This window comes from Cyprinus carpio, chromosome B5 (genome assembly GCF_018340385.1).
Source record: "Cyprinus carpio isolate SPL01 chromosome B5, ASM1834038v1, whole genome shotgun sequence".
NCBI classification, from domain to species: Eukaryota; Metazoa; Chordata; class Actinopteri; order Cypriniformes; family Cyprinidae; genus Cyprinus; species Cyprinus carpio.
Genome location: NC_056601.1, coordinates 21103588 through 21126553, shown reverse-complemented (window position 1 = coordinate 21126553; position 22966 = coordinate 21103588). Strand labels below are relative to the sequence as shown.

The 22966-nt window shown below is 38.8% G+C and overlaps 1 protein-coding gene, 1 long non-coding RNA gene and 1 other non-coding gene across 4 annotated transcripts; 2 read left to right on the top strand and 1 right to left on the bottom strand.

Annotated features, from left to right (window-relative positions):
- Positions 1 to 6037: 6037 nt before the first annotated feature.
- Positions 6038 to 18431, bottom strand: LOC109076042. 2 transcript variants are annotated; one of them, XM_042724895.1, is made up of 3 exons: positions 18071 to 18431; positions 8033 to 8184; positions 6038 to 7615 (listed from the first exon to the last, which is right to left on the bottom strand). In XM_042724895.1, exons 1-3 carry the CDS (start codon positions 18292 to 18294, stop codon positions 6372 to 6374), a joined length of 1620 nt encoding a protein of 539 aa, XP_042580829.1. In that variant the 5' UTR covers positions 18295 to 18431; the 3' UTR covers positions 6038 to 6371. The 2 variants fall into 2 exon arrangements, with proteins under 2 accessions (XP_042580829.1, XP_042580830.1); XM_042724896.1 differs by having other exon boundaries at positions 8033 to 8812; positions 18071 to 18203.
- A 127-nt stretch (positions 18432 to 18558) lies between these two features.
- Positions 18559 to 21368, top strand: LOC109076043. Its single transcript, XR_002015323.2, has 8 exons — positions 18559 to 18689; positions 19214 to 19272; positions 19506 to 19553; positions 19728 to 19811; positions 20088 to 20154; positions 20680 to 20748; positions 20990 to 21037; positions 21270 to 21368. It is a non-coding gene; the product is annotated as an uncharacterized LOC109076043 (long non-coding RNA).
- LOC122137527 lies at positions 19873 to 20006 on the top strand. The gene has a single exon (XR_006154930.1). It is a non-coding gene; the product is annotated as a small nucleolar RNA SNORA18 (small nucleolar RNA).
- Positions 21369 to 22966: the final 1598 nt, after the last annotated feature.

The window sequence follows — 22966 nt, the reverse complement described above, 5'->3', positions numbered from 1 at the left end:
AACATCATCGTACCTCCACTGTTCCATCCTCGAATTCTACACTGGACTTCACGGATCTTGCCTGAAGGGATATTTACACCTTTCTTGCCAAGGCGTACATTACACTGTGGCATCTCCGTGGGTCTAATGGTCTGGAGAGTGAAGACTAATGCTTCCACGGTACTGTCACTGACACTCAAAGCTTCTTTCAGTATTTCAGTTACATTAACAATATCGTCCTGATCAATGTTTGCTTTGATCATCTCCGCAATTACATTACTACCTAAAAGAGGGTAATTGCAGTCACGACTGATAAGCAGTGGCACTCTGATTGTCAGGCGCCCATGACGCTGGCTGCATATCTGAAGATCAATCTCTGCCCATCCATCAAGGGGAACCTGAGTATTATTAGCAGCAGAAATTTCAAGGAAATGATCAAATAACGATCCAAGTGGCTGTATTTTTATACATGGTAGTGCTTGTTCAATCCACGATTTGCTCACCATGGTCACTTGTGCCCCTGAATCAAGCAGCATCTGAAGAGGTACCCCATTGATGGAACATGAGACCATGCATCGCTTGCCAATGAGTTGAGCTACTCTTTTCTTTGGGTCTGACTGGTACTGTAAGTTTGACTGTGAGTGTTTAGGTATTTTGACCTTTTCTCGGGGCTCATCACTGCTTAGGATCACTGGCAGCCCCTCTCCAGCGACCTCTTCCCGTTTCCCGACAACCTTCGTTGGAGACAGCCAATGGCGCGATGTCCTGCCTGGCCACAAACAAAGCAGTGAACACAGTTGGTATTGTTTTTTTTTGTACACAGTCATTGCATCTACCTCTGGTCTCAGACCATGGTGGTTGTGTGCGGTCAGTAGGTGAGCGGCAGTCTTTCAGCTTCACAGCATCAGTGGGAGTGGACATCTGGGCTAGATGCTGCTTGGTTAGAGAAGAAACTTGAGCAGTTAATTCTTTGATCGCATCACGGTTTGCTTGCAACTCAGCGTTAACTTTTGTTGGAGTGTTCAGTTCACTTTGGGAGTGCTGAGCTGCGCTTACAGTAACTGGTCTGCTTTTACCTACTGAACCCAGTCTTTTGAATCGCCCTTCTTTTTTAGCTGTTGATTTTGTTATTTCTTCCAAGAGCAAGTCGTCACTAACCTGCATGTCTGAGAGAAAAGGTTTAAGATCACGTCTGACATGGCTGTTCCTCTCATTTAACCCCTGGTAAAGTGTGTGAATGAAAGTGCCCTGAACAAGCTCTTTGTTATAGCTAAAACCTACACCAGGTTGTTGTGACTCAAAAAGAACATGCTGCTTCAGGCCCATTATTCGGTAGAGAAACTGTTGTGGGCTTTCTTTGTCATTTTGTCTAGCACTAGTTAGCTCTTGAAAAAGTTCAGTTACATTTTTGTCTCTAATGTGGGAGCGAAGAAATCTTTTCAACCCATCAGTAGTGAGGTCATCCTTATTAACCAACATCTCTCTGAATGTACCAGGTTTTGTTATGTTAAGGACTGCTCTGATAATCTCAGACTCACTGAAAACCCTCCTGCAACCCTTGATCCATTTGCTTACATAGACAATTGAAAGACATGTCACAGCCTGTATCACAAATTTGACCACCATGCAACTTAAACTCTCTACGTGGTAACAAAGCTGAAACATCGGACAATCTTACAACATGGTCAGAAATGTTAGATGAGTTCATCCTACCCAAAGGAGCAGCACCAATTTGGTCTGGCATACCAGGCGTTGATGAGGTGACTTCTCTGGTAAGTGCATAGGTGTCTCTGCCCTGAAATGATGGGTGCATGTCAGTCTCTGTGTTCACGCGTAATGATTGTGTGCGAAATGTCTCTGTCCATGTGTAACGGTTGTGTGCAAACTTCTCCATCGTCATCAGTTGGAGTGTGACCCTGTTGCTGTGTTGGTGAATCTCCCATCAAGACAGGTGCCACATTACCCGATTCAGCGGCTCTGGTTCCTGCAGCTGATAGCACGTCATTAAGTAGGTCAGAAAGGAGGAGAAGTTGAGTCATGCCCTCATCTTCTGCAGCTTTTAACTCATCACTTCTGATGTAGTCGACAATTATGTCATAAAGTTCGGGTTCACTTAGATCTGCTACATGGTAAGTTTTACGACCGTCATCTATCGAACTTGCAACAGTCTGCAGCTGACTAAAACTCAAATCTGAAAGCTTCTTTTGGATCTTGAAGAGCAGCACTCGCCGTGGGCTTAAAGTAGTCATGCTGATGCATCACCTGTGGCAGTTGTTCTCTGGATGACACTTGGCGAAGCAGTCTTCCCTGAAACACTGGGTGCAGGATTCCCACGTTACTATGACAACCGTCCCAGGCGAGATGTGCTAATCCCGGACGCAGCCCCCAATTGTTACCGGCCTCAGACCTAGGGGATATCTGGGCTGGCAACAAAGGACACACAGGCAGTGAAGCACTGTGTATCTGTGAAAACACTGTGAATAAATAAAGAGACAGACAAAATGAGTGTCGTTCCTTTGGTGCGTCAGTTTACTTCTGAGATCTTAAAACTTTAGTAATTGTAAAACACTTCTTTAGTTACATACAAAAATAACTTCATCTGCACATTAACTTATGGTGTACACATAAGATATATGAATACATACACACCTGCATTCCATAGCCTGGTTTCACATAAGGGCAATATATAATTTACATATTATGTGGAAAGAAGAGTGTGTACAAAATAAATCAATAAAGATTCACATAAATGTCACTTATTACTAGAAAGATGACAAATGTGTCACTTTAAAACACACAGAATGTGTAAACTAAAATCCAACACCATTTTACATACACCACTTCTCCCAGATTGACTCGTGTCATTCATTAAGCTTGTGCGCAAAGCACTCAAAATGGCGATTGAATTGTTAATGCAACAGATATACTCAACTACTCAATTAAAACACAAAAATAACACACACCCTTGCACTGCCAATGCACTCCAACATCACCACAATGCTGTATAACAATACTTTTGAATGCATTTACTAAACAATAAATCGTTTGCATTTAAGACCCTTGAGTTAATTCAATTTTCATAAAACACATTAGAGCATGACAAAGTTAATCAAAACACTTCACAATTACGTTCCTAAACCTTCCTATAGTCATGTGAACAATCAGAAGAATGTTTAAAGTGCATATTATTTTACCTGTGAATAAATAAAGAGACAGACAAAATGAGTGTCGTTCCTTTGGTGCGTCAGTTTTACTTCTGAGGTCGCACCCGGGAAAAAAACTAGTCTCTATAGTGTGCTTCACAGGAGCGCTCAAGCGCCATCCGCTGGCGTGGCGGTTAACTGATTCTGAACTATTGGTGTTCACATAAAAAAAAATAGGGAGGTATCAGTTTTCAATTAATTATTGAGAGAAGATGCTACAGCAGACCAATATCTATAAATTTCATCAGGGATCTCTTTTCTTGACATACAAACCCCATAATGAAAGAATAATATGCCAGACACACAGGTTAGTAAAGCTCAAGCGTAACTTACTTGCGTGAATGGAGCTTGGGAAACTACGTTACTGCGCATTGCATTCTGGGTATCAGGGACACGCTCATCAGCCGTCATTGTATTAGTACACAGCGATAATAAACATGAATAACAATTGACTGAAAAATGATCAAGTGTAAGATTACATATAAAGAAAAACTCAACAAGGAAGCAAAGTTGCGGTAATGTAAGACAATCTACTCTACACAAAGAGTGGTCCGATGATCTTAACGAGCTACCGCACGTAACTTTCCCTTAAGTATTTTCTTACCTTGTTTGTAGTGTCAGTGCGTACACATTTGAGTAATTTAAAAATTATAAATCTCTCGAGGCCCACCTGCAATTTACAAATGGATGGGTGCAGGACCTTCAGATTTTCCACGTCAATGTGCAGAAAATGGTCGTTCACACAAAGGTATGTAATAAAATGCACATTTTTGTCACTCACCACTCTGAACATCAGCAGCACATTTTAGTCATGAGAGTTTGCTTTCCTATCTGTCTGTCTTTCTATCTGGCTGCCCACGATGTGTGTGTGTGTTTGTGTCTATTTATCTATCTATCGTGAGGCCTGTTCATATAACATGATTAGAGATATTTGTCTTATTAATTATTAATTTTCTACTTACCTAAGTATTTTTTATATATCATAGGTTTTGCACTCTCAACGCCTTAATGAGCCTCCACACAAGCCGTGGGTAATCCTCAGCTCCAGTGGTCAAGTGGACTGTGCACACTGCACATGCATGGCTGGCATAGCGGAGTCTTGCACAAATGTCGGGCTCTCATTTTTAAAATCGAAGCAGCAATCAGGATACGGGGGACCAAGACTGTCACCAATGTTCCAGCCTACTGGATGATGCCCGGCCCGCTAATGTTGATAAGGTCCAAGCAGAGGTGGGCCACAAGATCGACTTCACCTCTGGTGCAACTAAGAGAGTGGCCCTTGACAAGTGCATCAGTGGGGAGAGAGGAATGTCAGGGATACGTACTCGTTTAGGTCATTGTGCACATGAGCCCATACTTTTAGACCTGTCACCCCTGCTTCAGATTTTGCACACTCACAGCAAGGCTGTTTGTCTTTCTGGGATGGAGGAGTATTACCACCATTATATTGACCCAGTTAAGCCATATGTAGTGCCAAATCCCTACAGCATCTTCGTGACCCAGGAAAGGATGGATGCGATCTACCCGTCCTGTTCCAGCATTGCAACACCCTCACACACCTGGTGGCAGTAACAGAGACAAAGGCAGCTGGAACTGAAGTCAGACGAGACTGCAACGTCGATCTGGTACACAACAAGAACAGGAAGAATAACAGCTTCCAATATGCATGCCGTTGTGTCTGCTAGTGTTGAGAAACCAGCCACATCAACTGTGTCAATAGTGTGCTATCCCAAAAAAAACAGCAACCTCAGCTGCCATCAGATGGGGGATAGACAATGAAGGAACAGCAAGGCAGGCCTATGTCACACTGGCAGCACCTCAACACACAAACCTAAAAGTTGAGCAATGTGGATTTATCATAAATCCATTATCTGTCTCCAGATAATGTTACACTTAACAGACACACAAGTACTACAGCCAAGTACAAACAAAGATCTTAATTACTGGGTCGCACTTTTGTGACTTTGTTGCGTGGACAGAGAAGGACTGTGCAGTGGTTCGGGTCTTACTGGATGCAGACTACTGGACAAAACAAAGAGGGCACAGGAGTTCTTCCACAAAGTTTTACTACCTGAGCTTGTGTTGTTACTATACTCAACTAGCCTCCAAAAAGACACCTGTTTCAACAGAGTTACAGCCATCTCACACAAAAATGGCAAGAACAAAGGCACATGAGAACATGAAAAGTCTCTGGTGCATTTCCAAAGGTCCTGAAGACCTGGATGACATGGTGGCTTGTGACAATGAAAACTGCGCAGTCCAGTGGTTCCACCTCAGCTGTGTGGGACTCAGTCAGGCACCTTCAGAAGCTGAGTCATGGCTTTGTACCTCCTGTACATACTGACACATTGGACCACAAGTGTGTTTTTGTACTTATAGTTGTCTTTTTAATAACATAGTTTTTTTTAAGTGTTTTTGTGTTTTTCTTTTTATTTTTTTTTCTTTTTTTGTTTTATATGTTTTTTTTATTTTTGGGTTTTACTGTGTTACATGTTACTCCTGTTGTATTTGCACTAAACTTTTAAATTGAATTGTTTTTCTGTTTAACTTATTGCATTGTCTATGTTCTTGATACTTGAAGGTGACACTGCTGTTACATGTTACTCCTGTTGTATTAGCACTACAAGTGCACTGAACTTATAAATTAAATAATTGTTTTTCTATTTAACTTTTTTTACTTATTGCCTTATCTGTGGTCATGATACTTGTTTACCTAATTCCCTTTTATGTGTTACACGTTTACCTAATTCCCTTTTGTTTTACACTGCCCCTTTACCTGTTCTGTATGTTATATGTGTTACTGTAAACTGTACACATTTACCTCAGTGTGTTATGATGCACAAATACAGAATTGATACATTTTGCAGTTTATTATTGTAACAGGTGGTATGCAATATGCATTACACTTAATGCAGGATATGCTGTTTATGCACAGGTAACGTTTAATGTAAGGCTGTCAAACAGATTAATCACATCCAAAATAAAAGTTGTTTATATAATGTATGTTTGTGTGTATTTATATGTATACATAAATGCACATGCATACATGTGTATATATCAGAAATATTTACACACACACATGTGTATTTAAATATACACAGTATACAAACATTGATAAACACAAAGTTTTATTTTGGATGTGATTAATGGTGATCAAATAATTTGACAGCCCTAGTTTATGACCATAGTTTATGGTTTCATGGCAACGCTGGGGCACATATTAGTCAAGGCACAGCATACAGTCACAATCTTGTCCAGGAACGTCATGTCTTCACCTTGACATGGGAGTACCATGCTGACTGGTACAATTCCATTTAGTATGGTGTACTTTGTGCGTACACATCCAATCATCCTCTCCACATGAACCCTGAGGTGAGCTATCCGGCGTGCTTCCTCCACATCTTTTGCATCCAGCTGGCTGTGTCCTCCTGTGAATGCAGGTATTTTCACTTTTGCACACACGAGTCCAACACTGTCTCTGATGTCAAATCCATGATCTGCCAACACTAAGTCCCCAGGCAATAGTTTATTAAGAAGGCCACTATTCTCAGTCACATGCTTGTCACTGACATGACCTTCCCACCCTTGGGAAATGAAAGAGATAGAGCCTCGTGGTGTAATGCCAATGAGATACTTTAGGGTATGCTGGTGTTTGTAGTGGGAAAATGTCTGCACTCTAGTTTTGAGATTTGATGCTCTTTCAATGCGAATTTCAAAGCAGTCCACAATAACTGCTACTTGACTCCCAAAAGCCTCTACAAAGTGATGTGGCATGGTGGCCTGCAAGTAATGTCTCTCTGGCCAGTGCACCAAGGGTTTGAGATGACTAAACATTGAACCTATGGTATCTCTGAATGTGGTGGACACAGTCTTTCGATCCACAGAGAAGAGGTATGCAATGTGCTGAATTGGGAGATTCAGCCTGAGACGCATCAGTGTTGAAAGGAGCATCTGAAAAGGTGAGAGTTTTCGGCCAGTCTGTGGCAGGCAGGGAAGAAGCTGTGTCAGCACACCCATCAGAAGCGTAAGACATGGAAGCCCAGTGTAGTACTCCACCTTTGCGTCGTCATCTTTAAAAGAATCCTCATCCATTCTCTTTTGGGCGAGCTCTTCCTTCAGTCTCCTGTTCTCCTCCAACAAACAGTGAAATTCAGCACGCCTGCAGCTACAAAGATGGCATTCCTGCTGTTCTGCAGTGTTGTTATTTGAGCCTGCGTCATCCATTTGTGAAGCATTGCCTGCTGTTGAAGCTTCATCCACCTGGCCAGCTACATCTAGTTGTGCAGGTGCAGCATGATCCCCTGTGACAGCTTGCAGTCTCCTTGTACTCCGGTTAAACCGTCCAGAGTGCGTTGCGTTAACTTCTGTGTGCCTGAGATGCAATGATGGTACCCAGTCAGGATCGCTGTCCAGCATTTCATAGGCTGGTTTGCCTAAAAATAAAAGATCAAATTATTTAATTGGTTATGTAGTTATTCAGCCAGTTACCAGTGTTTGTCAAGATTGCGGGTAAAGATGACTCAAACAGAAAGCAAAGGGCTTTATTGAATAATAAAGCAAAGCAAAATAAAAACAACATAGGGCAGACATGAGAACACAACCAAAAAAAACAGGAGACAAGAGCGTATGGTGAGGAAATGAACACTCAACACACAGACAAGAGCGCACACACGTTTACACAAAAACAATACCCACCAGTGTCAGGGCTCTGTCACATAACCAAGAATAAACCAGACCAAAGTACCAGAACTCTAACACTGTTAGCTCGTAAAGTTTGCGGTGTAACAATAACTCCATTGCTAGTGGTAAAAACAACAACAAAAGTTAAACGTGTTTTGTTCCTAACTTACCTTTGTGAAAATGGCGTGAACAAACAAGCGTGTTTCGGGAAATGTTGTTGAAGGTGATGGTTTTCCTTCTTACTGCTGCTATCCAAGCCATGCGACGCCGCTTTTTTAACTCGGAGACCCGAGATCCAAGGTGCTGTTTCCAGGCGGGAAAGCTGAAAGATCAAACTCCATTTGAAATTCTTTTTCCATGCTGGTCGTGAGTGCAATTATGGCAGTTAATTACACAACAAGATTTCACCATTTTAATCTGTACAAAGCAAACAAAACCATCTATTATCAATCCAACACAGTACATACAGCAGCGTCCGTGTCCCCAAGTCCCAAAATGCCTTGCGTTGCTGACGTCACATTCCCACTCTATACACTGGCGTGAAAATTAGTGAGTGTGAGGTCATGTGTCTCACAATTGTTAAAACTTTTCTTACATTTATTTTTTTTTATAATTACTATTATTATATCAACAAACAACCAAATGAATAGTTTTAATTGCTTTTTATTTAATCTTTGTGTATACAATTACAAAAACATAAGATGGACAACAGATTTCGTCGATGGACATCGTTTACTGTATTATTTAAAATGCATTTTCTCTCAAATACTTCAAGCTTTATTCCGGTTTAATATAAAGAGATTTGTCAGTTTTAATTGCTTAAAGGTGCAATATGTAAAAGTCAATAACATTCAAATAAGAACAACGGCGTAGCTTGATGATGCTGTGGAGAAGCGTGGAATGATGGGAACTGTCGTCTTCAGCTCCACCGCTGATGGAAATCAATCAGACTGGAATCAGAAATCATGTTCATGGATGAGGCAAGTAAAGTAAGGTTTAATACTAAATTGGTTGTCATAGACGTTACTGTATTTGTCAATTCAATGGTGTGATATGTGTGATGGTGTGACCTTACCATTATTCACATCATATGCATAGACAAGAACAAGACATTCAAATAGGGATGTAAAAATTCACTCATCTCATGATTTTACGATTCACGATTTTATTTATTTATTCAACAAAATGAGATTTAAGACAAATTATAAATTAAGTGTGTCCTTTTATTATAGCTTGGATGAAATGCAGCACTTTTTTTGTGAAATTGAAATATGACACTATTATAATATACCAATATAGCACTTGCATATTTTTGCTCTTTTGTTGTTTTCGATTGCTTCTATTGTCCTCATTTGTAAGTCGCGTTGGATAAAAGCGTCTGCTAAATAACAAAATTTAAATATAATGTGAATGTAAATAACAAAACTAAATTGAAATTTTAAAACAAGCCCCAAATCGAATAAATAACATAAATAAAATAAATATCTTAATATAAACAAAATAAGGTTTTGTCTGTGATCTTTCCATTTAAAATTAGAGGCAACCACTGCGTTTTAATCGTGATCCAAACAAAGATGCTGCATGCATGCAACATGAGCAGTTTTTAATCTAAATTAAAGGTACAGCTTGTATGCCCTGCCACTAGAGCGCACACTACCAAAACAATAACAATCGCGTGGTTTGATGACGCTAAGGAGGAGCGTGGAATGATGGGTTTTCTGTAAAGATACGAATCAAAACAACTCACCTTTCGAGTAAAACACAAGCGAGATCGGCATCTCTTTCTAGTTGAAGTTTGTTGTGAAGCTGTCTCCATCTAGAAAATGCAACACTGACATTGATCCTTGCTCTTTCTCTCCTCTTGTCCCAAACTCTTCTTGGGTCGTTTGGTTGGCCCGTACGCTTACGTTTACGGGAGCTGTCCTTGTCGACAGAACCAGCGGCAGACGGTAAACAGTAATTATGTTCCATAAATAACTAACACAATCCACCATAAAACGTGCAAGAAGAAGTAAATAAGGAACTGCTTGAAGCAAGTTAGTGGTTTGCTGGACGCTAGACACTACTTCCGCATTTGTCCACGACACTGTTGTCATGTGGTTTCTACGTCAGTAAAGGCGGTCAAGGATCTGATTGTGAACAAACAAAACATACGAGAAGTGAAGCTATTAAAGAGATGGCAGGAAAAGAAATCAAAGTGATTATTACGTTTGCTAAGCAGACAGAACAGCAAGCCCATCCTGTCAAATTATCGAAAATAATCGAGAAAGAGATAGGAGTAGTGAAAGCTGTATCTTGTCTTAGCAATGGAAGAATAATGATTAAATGCATGGATCAGAAGCAGAAGGAAAAAATAAATGACAATGAAAATGCTAGCAGGGGCACGGATAACGTGCACAGAAGTAGGCAATAAAGTTCAAGGTGTTATTTCGGGAGTACCCCTTAATGTAAGTATGGATGATATCAAAGGCAGTCTGAGTGGAGGCGCAGTCATTTCTGCTAGAAGGCTACAGATGTGGAAAGACAATAAAAAATGTGAAAGCATAAGCGTGATGATACAGTTTGAAGGGATTAATCTGCCGATAAGAGTAAAACTAGGATTTTTAAGCTTCTCAGTGAGAGAGTATGTACCTCCGCCTTTAAGGTGCTTCAAATGCCAACGCATGGGTCTTATCGCCAAATGAATACTGCTAGTGTCTGTAAAGGGAAAATGCGTTGTGCAAAATGTGGGGGAGAGCATGATTATGGAAAGTGTGAGGAGGGTGCAGAGATAAAATGTTGTAACTGCGGAGGAAGACACAGTGCAGCATATGCAGGATGCCCAGTACAACAAGAAGCCCGTGAAGTACAAAAAATAAAAACAGTACAACATTTAACATATGCAGAAGCAACTCGAAAGGTGAAAGGTGCAGTAGAAACAAAAAGACATTTTGTTGAATGAGCAATGTGCGACTAATGTGCAAGGTACTATGTGCAGAATCCTTTCCTCAGAAAGATGTAAATGATGTGTTTTATGTTTTAAAATTGCTTGTTTTTATTTTTGTTATTAAATGTAAAGCACTTTGAAAACCATTGTGTACGAAAATGTGATCAACATGAATCCTTGTGATGAACAAAATTGATTTTGTGGCTTTTATTTGTGCGGTGGTTAATGGTACCTCGCAAGTGGAAAGGAAGTCAGATAAGATAAAGATTGTTGTTGGGTGTGCTAATAAATTTCTGAAGTTAGCAGGTGTTACAGCAGAGGAGGTCCATGAGATTTTGAAAGCTAAGGAAGGAAATGTTGGATATGACTCAGAAAAATACTTAGGTATATAATGTCTTTCCTATTACTACATTGGAACGCCAGGAGCTTAATATCAAATGGGCAAGGTTTTAAAAAACATATCGTAGAAATGGGAAAATTGCCAGACATCATGTGTATTCAGGAGACATGGTTAAATAGCTCCTTGAATTTTAAGATTGATGGATATGTAGTTGAAAGGAAAGACAGAGAAGATGGAAGAGGTGGAGGATGTGCAACATTTATTGAAGAGAGCATAGGCATATAAAAGAGTATTCACAAGTAAAAGTTTAGAATGTGTAACCGTAGAAGTATTGGGAAAACATGAAGGAATCAGAATTACAAATTTCTACAATCCATGTAAAGAAATAAGTAATGCTATATTAAAAGAAATGATGGGTAATATTCAGGGCAAATTTATCATGTGTGGGGATTTTAATGCACATAATGGTCTTTGGGGTAGTAAAAATACAGATAACAATGGGGTAATCATAGAAGAATTTATGGAAGAAAACTCACTTGTGTGCTTGAATGATGGGAAACCAACAAGAATGGATAAATGGAGTAAAAGGTGGTATGTCATGTTTGGATCTAACAATAATGTCAGCAGCTTTAGCTGGTAAGTGTACTTGAAGTGTTCTTGACGATAACTTGGGCAGCGATCATTGCCCTGTAATGTGTGAGATCCAGAGTACAGTTCAAAAGGAAAATATGGGTCAATTTGCAAGATGGAGATTTAGGCAGGCAAATTGGGGGGAGTTTTATATGTTGTGTGAAGAAAATTTCAGAAATATTAAGATGGAAGGAAATATTGAAGAGAAATATAATAAGGTAGTAGGAGGAATAATTTCTGCAGCAAATCAGACTATACCATTAATAACAGGTAATGGAAAGAAAAAGAAAAATGTGCCATGGTGGTCTGAAGAGTGCTCATTGGCAGTGAAAGAGAGGAATAAGGCATTCCGGGTTTTAAAAAGAGTAATAACTCAAGATACCGTAATAGAATATCAGAAAAAAAAGGGCTACTGCAAGGATGGTAATTAAAAGCGCAAAGAGAAAGGCTTGGCAGGAATTCTGTAATACAATTGGGAGAGAAACTGGAATGAATGTTGTTTGGAGAATGATTAGGAAAATGAATGGTGTTAATAGTTGTAAGAAGATTCCTGTAATTGAAGAGGAAGGGAAAGTGGCCATAACAAATAAAGAGAAGACAGAAGTTCTAGCTAAAACTTTTTCTAAAGTCCATAGTATTGAAAATTTAAGTGAAAATTTTTTGAATAGAAGACAGGAGTTAAGCAGAGTATATGAGAATGTTCATGTGAAAAAGCAAGGAGCTGAAAATAGTATGGATGAGGATTTTAATGCTTTTGAGTTAAAAAGAATACAACTCCAGGGAAAGACATGATTACTTATAATATGTTAAAAAATTTACCAGATAGCAATTAAAACAATGTTGGATTTATATAATCATATATGGAATGAAGGTTATTTACCCAAAGATTGGAAAAGTGCAATAGTAATACAAGTAGTGAAACCAGGTAAGGATGCAACAAAATCTAATAGCTACAGGCCAATCGCTCTTACATCTACATTATGCAAAGTAATGGAGAAAATGTTAGTAAGAAGGTTAAATAATTTTCTGGAAAAGAAAGAAATATTAACACCAGTTCAGTGTGGTTTTAGGAAAAAAAGATCAACAATGGATGCTCCTTTATTGTTGAAAATGAGGTTAGGAAGGCACTAATAATGAAGGAGTTTCTTGTCGCAGTTTTCTTTGATATTGAAAAAGCGTATGACACTCTTTGGAGGGAAGGACTGTTAATTAAGTTAGATAGAATTGGTGTAGGAGGGAGAATGTATAACTGGATATTAGATTTTTTATTTGAACGTACATTTCAGGTAAGAATAGGTGAAGAAACATCAGCATCATATGATATCCTGAATGGTACCCCACAAGGAAGCGTGATTAGCTCAATTTTATTTAATTTAATGATCAATGATATATTTGAAAAAGTTTAACCAAGCATTGGGAAGGCGTTGTATGCGGACGATGGTGCTATATGGAAAAGAGGTAGGAATACAGGAAATGTAATTAAAGGAGTACAAGAAACTATAAATGAAGTTGAAAGATGGTCAGTAGACTGGGGAATGAAGTTTTCAGTATCAAAAACTCAATATATGGTTTTCTCAAGGAAAAAGAAAATTGAACAGATTACACTGAAGTTATATGATCAACTGTTAGAAAGAGTGATAGAGTTTAAGTATCTTGGTTTAATCTTTGATGAGAAGATGACTTGGAAACAACATATTAGGAAAATTGAAAATAAATGCAAAAGAGTAATAAATTGTATGACCTCAATAACTAAATATGAATGGGGAGCAAGGAAAAGTGCAATGTTATGTATATATCAAGCCCTAGTACGTTCTAGCATAGATTACGGATGTGTAGTGTATGGTGATGCAGCTAAATCTCAGTTAAAGAAACTGGAGAACATACAATCTAGAGCGCTTAGAATCTGCTGTGGAGCTATAAGATCAACTCCTCTAGATGCTGTCAGGGTTGAAATGGGGGAAATGCCATTAGATCTGAGAAGAGAAAAGCTTGCAATGATGTATTGGGCTAACTTAAAAGGTGGTAAGAAGAATCATTGTACACGCGTAATATTAAATGACTGTTGGGAATACAAAAAGAATGGAGGAAATAGCTTTGGCTGGAAATATGGACAGTGGGTCAAGGAGTATGGTATAGAGGATGAAGCAATTTGTCCTAACTTGCCATTAAGTGGTGTGGCAGTGTGGAATATTACTGAACCTGTTGTTGAAATGAGATTATTGAAGGCTCGGGAAAAAGCAGAAGAAATATGCAGTAATAGTTATAGAGTTAATGTGTTTTATGAGAGAAAACTTTAATTCTTTTGTGCAGATTTACACAGATGGATCTAAGGATCCAATTGAGCAAAAAGTGGGCATAGGAGTGTATATTCCAAATTTTAAAACAGAAATAAGCTTGAGGCTAAGTAGTCAAACTGTCTGTGTACTCTACTGAGCTAACTGCAATTATAGTAGGACTACAATGGGTTGAACAGGTTAGGCCAAACAGGATATTAATTTGCTCAGATTCTTCATCAGCTCTTAAAAGTATAAAGTCTACAAAAAGTGATAGAGAAGACCTGTTAGTGGAAATTTATACTTTATTGTACAGATTGAAAATGGAAGGTATAATTGTATATTTTTGTTGGGTGCCAGCACATATCGGGATAATAGGGAATGAAATAGCTGATAAATTAGCAAAAGAGGCATTAAAGAAAAACATGGTGGAAGTTAAAGTCCCTTTGGGTAGAAGTGAAAAAATCTGAGGTTAATAGGAAATTAATACAAGAATGGCAACAAAGATAGGAAAATAGCAGAACAGGTAGGTGGTTTTATAGTATTGAGAAATCAGTAGGGAAAAAAGTACAGTTTTTTGGAAGATATAGAAAAGAAGTAGTAATGATATCTAGATTAAGAATGGGACATACAGGATTAAATTTAACATTAGCATTAATGGGGAAGCATGAAAGTGGGATGTGTAACGAGTGTAATATTTTAGAAACAGTTGAGCATGTGCTTTTTAATTGTGGTAAATATGATGGTCAGCGTGACAGCCTTTTTAATAGTATTAAAAATAGGCCAATGAGCGTTGTGGATCTTCTGGAAAAGGGTTTAAGTGACAATCAGATATATAGGGCTGTTTTAACCTTTTTGGAGGTTACAGGTCTATGCTACAGGATATAGAAATACGGGGTCTGAGGGTGAGATGTATGGTGCCTCTGCCTGCCTTAAAGGCTGAGGAGCCCAGTGTGGAAGTTGGAGGAGCTGAACATGCAGCGTCAGCTGAAGCCTGGGCTCTGATCCTTTGGGGTGGGTGGGGTATCCACCTCCCTTCAATTTTTGAAAACAATACAGATTCAGATTCATCACCCAGGTGGATAAAATATTCAGTAGGTGGCGGTAATGCTCCTATGGAGTGAACGGCCAAACAACTAAAAGAAGAAGAAGAAGAACTAACGTCATTGACAGGCGACTGCACTGCCCCGTGTCGACGCTGCGTCCGAAATCTCATACTTCCATACTATATAGTAGGCGAAAAACAGTATGAAAAGCAAGTTGCATGTCCGAATTCATAGTATTCGAAAAACAGTAGGCAAGATGTACCCGGATGACCTACTACTTCCGCCCGAATTCCGTAGCATGCATACGATGGACACTACCAGAGCCCGTCTTCTCTGACACTACACTATCCCATGAGGCCACCTTACGGATAAACGTTGTTCATCGTGGTTAAAGTGTACTTGTTTAACATAATCCAAGTAAACGACTGACTTGTTGAAGGTTTACACATTGTAAACTGATGAGGCGATTTTGTGAATTGAGTGTAAAAAGATGTTTAATCATAATTATCGATCAGATGCTGTGCATCAGCTTGTCAAGGCGGCTTTCTTTAAACAACATGGTCAGGAAATAATGTCAGGAAAATGAACTTTAGCAGCTTCAGTTCAGTAACTGTACGTTTACAAGATAAGGGCTTTAAATTTGGGTATAAAAAATGAGTGGGAAAAAAAAGTGGAAATCTAAAATTTACCCCAGGGATAAAGTAATACATTTATAAAATTAAACTCAAAGTAATATAACCCCCAAGAGACATTTGTGATATGTTGCTAGAATTTCAAATAACTGTAATACGAATTCCCGGTTATGTGTGTAATGTGTATATTGATTTGTATATATAAAATACACACGCGTTCAAATTTAAATATTTACATGTGTATTTATTCATATTTATGTGATTTATAATATATATTTATATACATTTCTTAAATGTCTTAAAATTACCTTCATAATTTACACAAGCTTAAACAATAGGAATATGAGAACATGAACTGATTTGCAGAGTCTTAACCTGTTCAATTGTCCTACAGGTAATCAAGCTCATGAAGAGCTGGCACACGGTTGTCTGGTGCGGACACAGCTGCGGCCAGATTGTCCCGCACATGCTCTCCTGTGCTGGCTTCTGTGTTTCGGGGTTCTGGTGCATCATCGTCATGATCCTCCACAACTTCTGGATCAACAATGTCCCCATTCAGAAGACAGAGGTTGTGGAGCACCGCACAGCATGCGACAACATCTGGCACAAAGGCAGGACTCACTTCCAGGGCCTTGCAGAAGAAGATGGAGTGCCAGCTTGTCTTCAGCATCCCGAACAATGTTCTGTGCATGAGCATCATTGGTGTTGAAACACAGGATTCTGTACAGGATCTCTGTATGGTGTGATGAGGCAGGTGGGGGCACTCAAACAAGGATACCCACCATCTCCCAGGATGTGTTTTCCTGCAGGTGGATACAGGCGGCCAGTCTAAATAGGGCTGTTCTTCAGCACCCTGGCATCAAACACAGACCTGGGATACCCAACAAAAATAGAGGAACTTCCTCTGGTGGTGGCCTGCAGCTGAACTGAATGAAACAGCTTCCTGTTAAATAACATTGGGCGTCACTTGCCGGTGGTTCAATTTGTATGTGTCAGCCATCTATTGTTCCAGCTACCACAAGGAAAGCTGGAGACCCAGCCAGCTGGGCAAAACCTGCTCCCTCTGCCTCCAGGTCTTCCGCGGTGGGGAGGACAATCAGCCTCCTCTAATCCCGATGACAGACCTGCTCATTCTGTGCATAATGTCATGCAGGACTTGGATGTCGAAGGCCAGTGACAGCAGCCTGTATGATGCTCACAGTCTGTAAATATGTTTTTTTTTTTTTAGAATATAATTTAAATAGGTTACACATTTTTTGCTTATTTATCTATATCTATCATTAAATGTATGTGTGTGTGTGTGTGTATTGTCTATAATGTATATATTATGTATTTGTGTATATTGCGTGTGTTTGAACAGATATGTGTGTATATTTATGTATGTATAAATGTGTGTTTATTTCTATAATGTATTTGTGTGTGTATATATGTCTAAGTTTACTATATGCATTCATTCAAGTTTATTAATTGATTCATGTTCCCTTTGTTTCTTCTGTGTATTTTTATTTGTATTCATTTATTACAATAAATTACTTTTTATCCTTACATAAAATCAGGCTGTCATTCTGTTCACAGCTGTAGCTGCTGTTATTCTGAGGTAAAAAAAAAATAAAATTACGAGCTAAATAAATGTATATTTAGTAAAAGATTTACAAGCAGTCAACTAAGGTGTGATCTGTGAGCAGCTGTTAATTCAGACGACGTAAAAACGCTGACGAAAGCGGTAAGAATAACGAAAAACTTTGCCGACATTCCTTCAGTAGAGTGGGGTTTTCGCGCTGTTGTGACGACGTATGTCACGTGACAATCTCAACATGGCGGATGTAGCACGTCCGAATTTCATTCATATTACCACTGATCTGCTCTTTTGTTGGTTTTGATTGCTTCTATTGTTCTAATTTGGATAAAGACGTCCGCTAAATAACAAAATTTAAATATAAATGTAAAGAACAAAACTAAATTGAAATTTTAAAAACAAGCCCGAAATCAAATAATTAACACAAATAAAAATAAATATTTTCATATAAACAAAATAAGGTTTTGTCTGTGCTCTTTCCATTTTAAATTAGAAGCAACCACTGCATTTTAATCATGATCCAAACAAAGATGCTGCATGCATGCAACATGAGCAGTTTTTAATCTAAATTAAACTGTATAATTACAAAATTTGAAGCAAACACAGAATGGTTTGACATAAAATATCAGCATGAAACAGAAACAGCAGACGCGCTGAATGAGAATCATAATTAGTTCAGCATCTCAAACAATTTGAATCGTCACATATTTGAATGGTTTTCAGTAAGACTTACACTGCTGATCGATATAACAATCAGAAGTGTTCTGTCAGTAACGGTTACTCACCCGTCTATTAAAACACATGCAAGATCGGCGTCTCTGTAAAGCTGAAGTTTGTCGCGAAGTTCTCTCCATTTAGGAAATGCCACACCGATGTTGATCCTCGTTTTATTTCTCTTCTTGTCCCAAAATCTTCTTGGGTCATTTGGTTGACCCGTACGCCGACGTTCACGGGACTTGTCTTTGTCGACAGGACCAGCTGCAAACGGTAAAGAATAATTGTGCTCCATAAGGACTGCAAGAAACAAGCTAACTGCTTGCTACAACTACTACTTCCGCATTTGTCCACGAGGAACGCGGATATGACGCCATTGACAGGCGACTACCTCACACGTCCACTAGCCTTGGTTAAAGTCGCAATTTTCTCACGATTTACAAATAACTCGAAACATTTGGGATATTGCAAGTACTCGACTGAACAAAATATATAACACTGGCCTAGTGGATATTTTACTGCAAAAATCTTACATATTGCACCTTTAACGTTACTACAGAAACACAGAGGAGAGCACAGAGCCGTAAAATGTCGTAAAGTCAGATATAAAACGTGACGCTTTTCTTCCTGTGTCCTTCTCAGCTTCAACCCGCCTGCGAGTGTTTGTGAAGAAGGCTGGCCTAAAACTAGGTAGGCTCCTTAGGGTTTAATTTTTTGGGGAAATATCTGTGGCTGTTATTTCCGCATTTCAGTTATCTAGTTTGTGGTTTTTTTATGGTAACATTAAATAGGCTTAATGCAAAGGCTTTCTAATACGTTCTAGCGAATAGTAGACTAACGTTACACCACGTGGTGAATATACAGACTCGTGTGCATAGAGAAAACTACTGAACTAAAAGGTAAAAAAAAAATCAGATTACTTTTGTAGTTGAGTGCATCAGTTATCTTCCACTATATCGATCAATTGTAGGTGATTTGGTCTTTGAGGGGGACACGTGTTTAAAGATTTATCGGATATCGTAGATTGCCAAGTTAGATCATCAAATGCGCAATTAGTCAGATAGGGCAAATTCTTCTCTCGGCTTGGCTAGGTTTGCTTGCATCATTGTAGAATCGTTGCAGTGATGACAGTGAGGCCTGGTGTATCCCGAACATGCCTCTACTGCTGTACTTCGTGGCGATATGAAGACATGTTGTTTTATTTCTCCCAACAGGAAATTCGTAGGCATCTCTGTGTTGTTTGACGGGAGTAGTAAGCACCATATGCAGTATGGTAAGTGGTTTGGATTGGTTTTTCGAAAGTAAGTGCACAGTACTAGTCACGGTCTAGTCATAATGGGCTTAGGAACTAGTGCAGTGCAAAAATTACAATTCCCTTCTCTTGCAACTCACTGTTGTGGCCACCAAGTAACAGTGCTACTATCGAGAAGAGACAGTTTACCACAGAAAATGGTGCATGTTTTTATCGTTTACTTGTCATTTCAAATAAGATGTGTGTGCTTTCAGGTTTCGGATGACATTAATGGTCTTCCTGTGAACGGACTGGGTGATCAGGTAAGAATTTATTGGGATAATGACGAATTAGAAGTTTGTAATGATGATTGGCATTAATGTTCAACTGCTCTTATTAACCATGAAGAGGATGTGCCATTCTGAACACTCAAACTCCCTTTTATTTGTTTAAGTGTAGACATGTTGTTCTTGTCTAATGTTTCCTTCTACTTTCAGGCTCCAGAACACAATGTGGGTGAATAATCCTGTGAATTAATGCATAAAATGCATCATTTGTAGCTGAAGAAGCTTGTCCTAATGGTAAATGTTACTTTTATAATTTTTCCATTTGATAATGCATTTTGGAAATCTGATTTATTAAACTGAGGTCTATCCCGACTTGCCCCTCTCAGTAGAGCGTAGTCGTTGGAAATGCCTCGGAGATAAAGTCTGTAGTATCGCTTTACCCATGTCGCCTATATCATTAGCTTTGTGGGAAAATTCTACAGTACATTCAATGAGCGTAAAGGATGAACCTTAATTTGTAAGGCATAGCAAAGAGCAAACATCTCACTTCTGTAAATTTCCACTCTGCAGGTGTGATCTGAAGGATGTCCACTAGAAGGCGCAACACCCCTTTTTGGTGATTGGTGGTATGTTAGAGGTTTGTAGTATTAAAATGGCTTATCAGAATAACATGCACTGTTGGTATCTGCATCCAGTTGTATTTCTGACTGGAATGTTCAAATGCCAGTGCTAGAGAACCTCGACCCTCTGCTCTTATTGGACCTTATGTTTGTTTGTTGGGTCCTGGCGGTGGTCGAGACAAGGCCTCTTCCAGAGTTTATAAATGCTTCTTGTTAGTATGTAAAGATGGTTGGACTACAATATTTGTGGTGTCTGATGATTCAGTTTTATTTCAATTAATCAAGCTGGAAGCAAAGCTGTTTTTGATGTAAACTTTCCTGCACAGCCTCTCTAGTGTGCAATGGTTCTGTCACTGGTGTGCTTTCTATTCTCCCACATACGCGGCATGCCCCAACCCTTTACAACCCCCCGCAGTCATCCAAGACACTCTCCGGGGAGGATAACGACACACTGCGACTTGCTCCTTTTAGAAGCCTTGTGACATTGTTTCAATAGCTCACTGTGTCTTGATAATCCTGATGTGTTTGTGTTGTTCCCACAGGTCCCATATGACTAGATTGAAGAATGAATGTTGACAGCTGATCGTGCTTCTAGTTCTGCAAGCTGAGAAGTAAGGCATTTGTTCTTGAACGTTTCCCAGTTGCATGTACGTGATAAATTTGGTCATATACCAAGGCTTTTAGGATACGTGGTTCCTGACTTGCTGTGGACATGACCAAAAATTAAAACCCATTCTAATGAGTCACTTCAGTTTTATTTCTGTTGGGACTTATTAGGAACATTTCCTTAAATGCACTTAAACTCATAATGGGAAGTTGTACGTGTTTGTTTAACGGTTTGTGCTGTTACAGATTTGCCGTTGGGAGTGAAGGGTTTCCCAGCCAGACTTTTCTTGGAAGGTGAGAGTTGTTCCACACCTTTGGATCACTTTCAAAGGGGGTCAGCCACTTCTTTTCACTGGTGACCCTTAACGCCGTGATCCTACATCAGTGCCCTATGAGATGTTTTGCAGGGTTTTTTGGAAAATAAACCATTTGCTGTCTTTAGGGCAACACCTGATTCACTTAGTGATATTATTAGCATATTGTATTAGTATGTTTAATATAAATGCAATTTGCTTTTCTCTAACAGTTGGTGCTGTTGAAGAGGTCATACTACAGAGGAAATTGTAAAGCTTATCCTTTGGAGTGTCTTGTGGTGATTGTAGTTTTCAATAAAGTACAAAAGATATCTGTGTGGTTGAAGGTTTTTTTTTGTTTTTTTTTTCCTCTTTCAAAAAAGGGTGAAGAACCAATGTGAAATCCCAAATATCTCCTAACATGAGAATGTACGGTTTCTTTGAGAATATAATTTTGCAGTTAAACTACAGTTTCCTCATTACTAGAACTCCCCTTAGAGAGGATAATATTAAGATTTGAAGTCTCAAATCCTCATAGCCAGTGTCATGCCAGTAGGAGATCGGTTCTCAGGGCTTCATGTGGGTCATGGGGTTCAGATTAAAGAATTCTCTCTGCAGAACGCAGCTTCTTCTGCTCCACTTCTGCTTTGACAAGCTGCCTTTGAGTGTGTAACTAAGCCTTTATTTGTGAGTGCTTGAATGTTCTATTGCACTGTTTGCTCTTTGAGTTTTCAGCTGAGCATTTTGTTCATAAAGTGCCTGGTTAGGAAAGATAAATTGTTTGGGCTAAGCAACAATAGGCAAGTGTTTTAATTTTTTTTTTTTTTTTTTTTTTTTTTTTTTTTTTTTTTTTTTGATATTGGCTTTTATAAGTCACTTTCTTATTCATGGATTAAGACCATATGCGAATAGTCAAAAGCTTCTTGCTTTTGTCTTGTAGGTGTAAAACTGATACTTGAGAAAGATGTAATCTGATGGTGGGTCCTTTTGGCTTTCCTTGTTAAAAGTAATTTTTTTAAAAGGCATTACAGAAGAGAAATATTTACTGCTGGCTGAACTATAAAACTAAAGATTCTCCATTCAAAATACTCTTAATGGATTAATGCCCTTTCTTTAGTTTTACGTATTTAAGGACATACCTGATATTTAAAAAAAAAAAGTCAAAGTCCAAAGCTTACCACTCAATATGTTTTGAGTGGTAATGCTGAAAAGAATAGCATCTAAAAAGGAGTGCTGTCCTTTGAACTGAACAATGCCTGTCCCTGTGAGAGATCCGAGTGTCCCAGGGATCTTATCACAGCTGCACACAAAGAATGCTTGTTGTTTTATGACGCTCTGCAGCACCGGCCCTGGTTGCCAATAGACAGCACTTGTGAATTATTAAACCTCTGCCTTCTTGTATTAAATGATGCACACTCTGGGCCAGGACTTGGTCAATTAATGGGTGTCATGATGATTATTACATGTACAAATTATTTACTGCTTACTGTATGTATATTTGTTTTGTTTTCTTTCCCCTGTTCATGTTATAAAATTCCAACATCTAATCTTTAGTCTTGAAAAGGAACAAAAGATCCACCTATTTTTATTTTTTGTTTAGATGAAGACAACAGATTGATATTGATTGAACCTCCCTATCACATCTTTACACAGTGAATGATTAGCAAGATGTTTATGCTCAAGAAAAGGTCACATACTTTATAATCTAGTACTTTAGTAGCTAAAATAGGTCACCCTTTGTCTAGGAAACTTGAGGCAGGCATTTTAACGTTAAAATACTGCTTTAATAAAACTTTTTTTAAGGAAAAAAATATTAAAAGTAAATTTTCTGTGTGGTGGGTAAAATAATCTAAATTTATATCAAATGAATATTGTCCCTGGAGGTGGTATAAGGTCATCTATTGAATCGTTTTGTCTTGTAAATGTCAGC